General features: G+C 55.1%; 1 protein-coding gene across 1 annotated transcript; it reads right to left on the bottom strand.

The window, feature by feature from the left end:
- Positions 1–2829: 2829 nt before the first annotated feature.
- GLRG_11323 (uncharacterized protein) lies at positions 2830–4645 on the bottom strand (the record flags this gene model as incomplete). The annotated part of the gene is made up of 2 exons (XM_008102011.1): positions 2830–4466; positions 4546–4645. 2 exons carry the CDS (start codon positions 4643–4645, stop codon positions 2830–2832), a joined length of 1737 nt encoding a protein of 578 aa, XP_008100202.1.
- Positions 4646–5089: the final 444 nt, after the last annotated feature.

The following is a 5089-nucleotide window of genomic DNA, read 5'->3' as shown; positions in this document are numbered from 1 at the left end:
CAAGTCTCAACCCGAGTCCAACACGTCACCTCGTCCCGCTGTGATGAGGCAGGCATCCTCCAGAGTCATGTTTCTGTCTAATTCATGCCCTGTTGTCCACCCTAATCTCCCCGCGTCGCACAAACGATGTCCTGCTATCATTCAATGGTCTATAGACAATCCCCGCAATCTTGTATAACATGACACCCAGCCTTCCGTACCACCGAAGAACAAGCAAACGCCCCCCCCTCCCTTACCCACCACCCCTTACCCGAAAATAAGAAAAGAGCGAGCGAGCGAGCAGGCATGGCCATGCAGACTACATATGACGGTCGGACACAAACCGAGAGCTCTCGGGGGAGAAGATGGGTAAACCCGGCCAGCACGCGCGTGTCCGCCATAGCGGCCTGCTACTGCTCCTTCCTCTGCCTGGACGCTATGGCGGACGACAAGCCGCGGCGTCCCAAAATACATGCCGCGGAAGATGGGAGAGAGAGAGAGAGAGAGAGAGAGAGAGAGAGAGAGAGAGAGAGAGAGAGAGAGAGACGAACCCTGGGTGCAGGGCGCGTCTAGCACAGCTGCCAGAATGTCGCCGCCCTTTAACAGACAAAGACCTTCTCTCCTCGCTTGAAGCCATTGAGTCCTCCAATGAAGCCGCTTCCTCCCCCCAAGGGTTTCCTGGCACCCGCCGGGTCGTGATCATCTCCCTCTCCCCGGACCCGGCGAAGCTTTTGCGGGTTTTGCCGGCCCCCGCCGCCGTTGTTTATTCGTCATCACGTGAGAATGTTGGCTGTTGGGGGGGGGGGACTCGTCCGATGAATGATCTCCTCACCCTCCCCCCGTTTGGTTCCTTGTTATCAAGCTCCCATAGCTCACCCCCCCCGAAAAAGTATGGAGGAGGAAAAAGAAGGAATACAGAAAGAAAGAGAAGGAAAGAAGGAAAACGAAGAGGAATTCAGATATAATAAACGTAAACATAAAAAAGAACATGGAACACACATAGACAGGCGAATAAGAAAAGGGAAAAAAGGAACCCCATCCCGCTCCCTTCCCTCCCCTTGAAATAAAAGAAAAGAAAAGACCATGGGGGAAGTGCTTCCTCGGGTTAGGGACGGCGGCGGCAGCTCCCTCCAAAACAGACGACGACAACGTCCTGCTAATTCGTGACACAACGCATAGTGTGTGTGTGTGTGTGTGTGTGTCCGGACATATACATGCGGCCCCCCTCCTCCCCTCTCATTGGAAATAAAAAACCAACATCGCCGGCCCGGGGCCAAAAGAAGAAGGGGAAAAACGATGATGAATACACCGGCAGATGTGTATATTAGGATGTACTCGGTACTGGAAATAAAATAAAACAAAAAATAAAACAAAAAATAAAACAAAAAATAAAACAAAAAATAAAACAAAAAGCCCACGTCGTCTTTGCGTCTTTGATACCTTTTACCTACACACGTACCGAGTATAGCCAAAGCAGTAGTTCTTAGTGGCTATCACATGTTCCCCCCCCCCCCCCCCCCCCAGATCGCATCGTATCGTATCGCTTTGCATCACCTCAACGCACCCTCCCCCCTCCCAAATAAAAATACACATGCCAAAGCCCATTCCGTCCGTCTAGCCCGGCAAAGCCCCCCTCTCCTCTCCCCTTCCCTTCCCCCTTCTTCCCTTCCCCCAAATCCTCCCCCCCCCCAACCTTGACGTTGCCCTAGCGCTTGTGGACAATACAAGGAGGTATCGAAAGAACATGAGCTCCTCGGGAAGCTCGTGATAAGGGGGAGAGTCGGTCCATATCGCGGCGTGCCCCCTGTGTGTGACCGGTGAGCGCATGGATGCCGTCCATCGTGCGTGTGCGTCCGATCCATGCATCCGATCCATCAGTCAGCAGCAGTCACCAGGCACCGAGCAAGCGGCTCAACCCTCGCGATTCCATACGATTCAATGTCCATGTCAAGGTTGTAGGTAGGTAGGTACGTGTTTTGATTCAATGGCCAACTTTTATTCGTGTTTTTGCTAAAACTTCTTTTGACGATTTTGCTAATCCCCCCCCCCCTTCTCATTCATCTGTGATTCTTCTTTTGCCTTCTTATTCGTCTCAATCGTCTTTGCTTTTCTTTTGGTAAACCAGAGATATATCTGCGCGCAAGCTGGACCGATGCCTCCCGCGCCGTCATCGTTGTAATCCCCAGCTTCTCCGCCATCTCCTCCTCTTCGGCCTTTCTTGCGGCTTCATCTCATCTCCACCTTTGCCCGCCCACCTTTTCCCCCTTGTTTTCTCGTCTTTTCCCGTCGTAAGCATAGCCCACCGAGGTTGCCCTCGGCCATGCCTTCTGTACCTGCGCTTACGTCTTTTGGCCCCCGCCCACATTGAGTCCCGTCCATAGAATACAATCCATCACATTTGCCTGTTTTTCCATCCCAAAACAAGCTTCCGGCGCAACCATGTAAATGCAGAGACCCAGACCCATTGATAAAACATGTAGGTGGTATGTTGCCAAAACAAAACAGACCATGGTATCATGTGAACAGACGCCGTTGCAAATGTGAAAAAATTAGAATCAGCTCCGCCAAGGCCCCGACACGCCTAGGCCTCGTCGAGACCACCCCCGGCGCGTCTTCAGGTCGTGTCGCCGCCGCGTTGTCCAGTCTCGGCTATACGCGCCCGTATTATCATGTAAATGTAAAGCAGAGCTGAACGCGATGCCGCCGCGCGCAATGCATTGTAAAAAAGCAACCAGAAATAGCTGTGCTCGAGGGGAGGCCGCATTGGCCGCGCACTCGTCGGATATCTTTGATAAGTATGTGCTGTCGTTGTAGTAGTAGTACCATGTGAAAGTGCTGTCCATGCGTCGTCTACCATCCCTTGGAGTGGTAGCCTCCAAAGTTGTCCGTGTCCTTGGAGAAGAACTGGGGGTTGTTGGGAGGAGCCGCCTCCTCATTCTTGAGGCAGACCTTCTCGGGGTACTGCTTCAGGTTGGCCACGTCATGGGATGTGTGCCGTCTCTTGAGAACCGCATTGGCCGTCGATGACTTTTGCTGCCGCTCCCAGAGGAGGTTGCGGCGGAGAGACTCCGTCAGCTCTGTCGCAAGCATGTTGCGACGCGTGGTCCGGGGGGAGAGCGCGGCCTGGAGGTGGCTGTGGCTGGCCGTCGTGTAGATGGGCTGAGCGGCGGACCGAGGGATCTCGGTGATAGGCTTCAGAAGAGAGGAGCGAGCGCCCCTCTTCATCATGAGAGGGGCATCGTCAGAGTCATTGGGGGAGACGGCCAGGGTGGGAGGAGCCGTGTGGCTAGTGCGAGACCAGGGCAATGCCGACGTAGACTGAGAAGCAATGCTGCCAAGAGCCTTGGGGTTGCTCTTACGGTCGTTCTGCTCAATCATGAGGGTAATAAGGGAGCGGCGGGACGTCAGGTTGACCTTGGAGTCGACGCGCTGGAAGAAGGTCTTTTCGTCGATGCTGGACTTGTTGCTGTCCTCAACCGAGTCTTCCCAATCGGAAGAGTCGTCATCGTCGTCAATTGCGCTCTCGTCGACATAGTCCGTCTCCGAGTCGTCAGCAATGGCCGAGTTGTTGTCGTCAATCGTGCGAGTGGAGACGCGGTTGGCGAAGGAAGCTGTCTTCTTCTGGCCGTTAAGGAGGGAGCTAGGTTGAGAGGCAAGAGCGCTCTTTAGAGAGCTTTCCTCTTCGGAGGAACCGCCGACCTGGAACATCTTGCGCTTCGGCGCAGGGATGGGTCGCAGGTTCTCGATGCTCTGGCCCTGCTCGCTGGAGGAGCAGGACTCGCCAATGGAAAACACTGGCTGCTTCTTGGACAGGACAGGCTTGGCTGCCGGCGAGGACCTGGGCTCCGGAATGGCGGCAGGCGACACGACCTTGGGGGTGGCAGGGGTGGGCCTCGAGACGGGGATTTGTGAGGGAGAGAAGCCGCGGACGACGGTGGTGCGGGAGGTGATCTCGGGAGAAACAGGTTCCTGAGAGTGCTCCTCTTCTGATGACTTGGACGGGGACTCGGTGGTGGTAGATCCGGAATGTTCGTAGGCGGGGGAGGCAGGGGCCAGGTCGGGCGTCTCCTTCTGTGGAGGGACGTAGGACGAGGAGATCTGAGGGAGAGGAGCGGACAAGGGCTCGTTCTCCTTGATGATGGAGACGACCATCTTTTCAAAGTCTCCAGAAGTAATGTGGCGCTCCTTGCCTCGGCTGCGGTTGCTAGCGCACGAGTCTTGCCTCTGGATCCGGGGGCGAATCTCGAGAGGGGCAGAGAGTGAGGTGAAGTCGACGGCCTCGTCGTCGTTTTCCGAGTCAACACTGCCGGACAGTTGAGGAATGTCGTGTAATCTGGTAGCACTGGGAATTTCTCTGGGCAGGCTGGTGGCAGTGATGGATGCTTGCTCGTCCTCGGTGCAGCAGAAGGTCTCACGGTTCCACAGACGCCAGCTGAGGTTCTCTAACCTGCGGCCCTGCTCGACAGACTCTGCGCACTTTGCGAAGACTAGATGTAGGAGTCGGGTCAGCGGATGTGTCCGGGGCGGCCTCAGAGGACCGACCGGGTTGTGATTCAAAGTGCTTACCGGTCCACATGCTATAAAGGTTTTGGGGGTTTGAGGTGTCGACCTTGTTGATGACGTTGGTGTCGACGGTCAGTACGTGGGTGTCGAGAGGATAGGGCATGATGCCGAAGTGGACTGCTCGAATTGAGCAGTTAATGGTCGAGTGTCCAGGATATGTGATGGCAGTCGAGATTGAGAACAACCCAACTCAAGGGTGTATCGAAGGGGGGGTTAGGTAGGTAGGGCGAATATCGGCACCTAAGGCGAAACGGGAACGAAGTTATCGAGATCAACAATGGGGACGCAAGTGGTGGATCTGCGGGCGAGGGTCGATGATGTCGACAGTGCAAAGGGCAATGGGCGCTATGAGGGTCGAATTCGTAGTCAAGGAACAAGACTGATGATGCCGGCGTCCAGATGGGAGAGGGCGATGGCAGGAATGCTTTGATACGGCAAGGTGGACAAGATGGGAAGGCGGAGAATGGTTGTAGATGCGCCGAGAAGACAAGGCCGGGTCGATGGATGTGTTGCTGGTGGAGCAATGAAGTAAGAGGAGAGGGAAAGG

This window comes from Colletotrichum graminicola (assembly GCF_000149035.1).
Source record: "Colletotrichum graminicola M1.001 genomic scaffold supercont1.83, whole genome shotgun sequence".
In the NCBI taxonomy this organism is placed as follows: domain Eukaryota; kingdom Fungi; phylum Ascomycota; class Sordariomycetes; order Glomerellales; family Glomerellaceae; genus Colletotrichum; species Colletotrichum graminicola.
The sequence above is the reverse complement of the archived record's forward strand: the minus strand, read 5'-3'. Positions and strand labels throughout refer to the sequence as shown.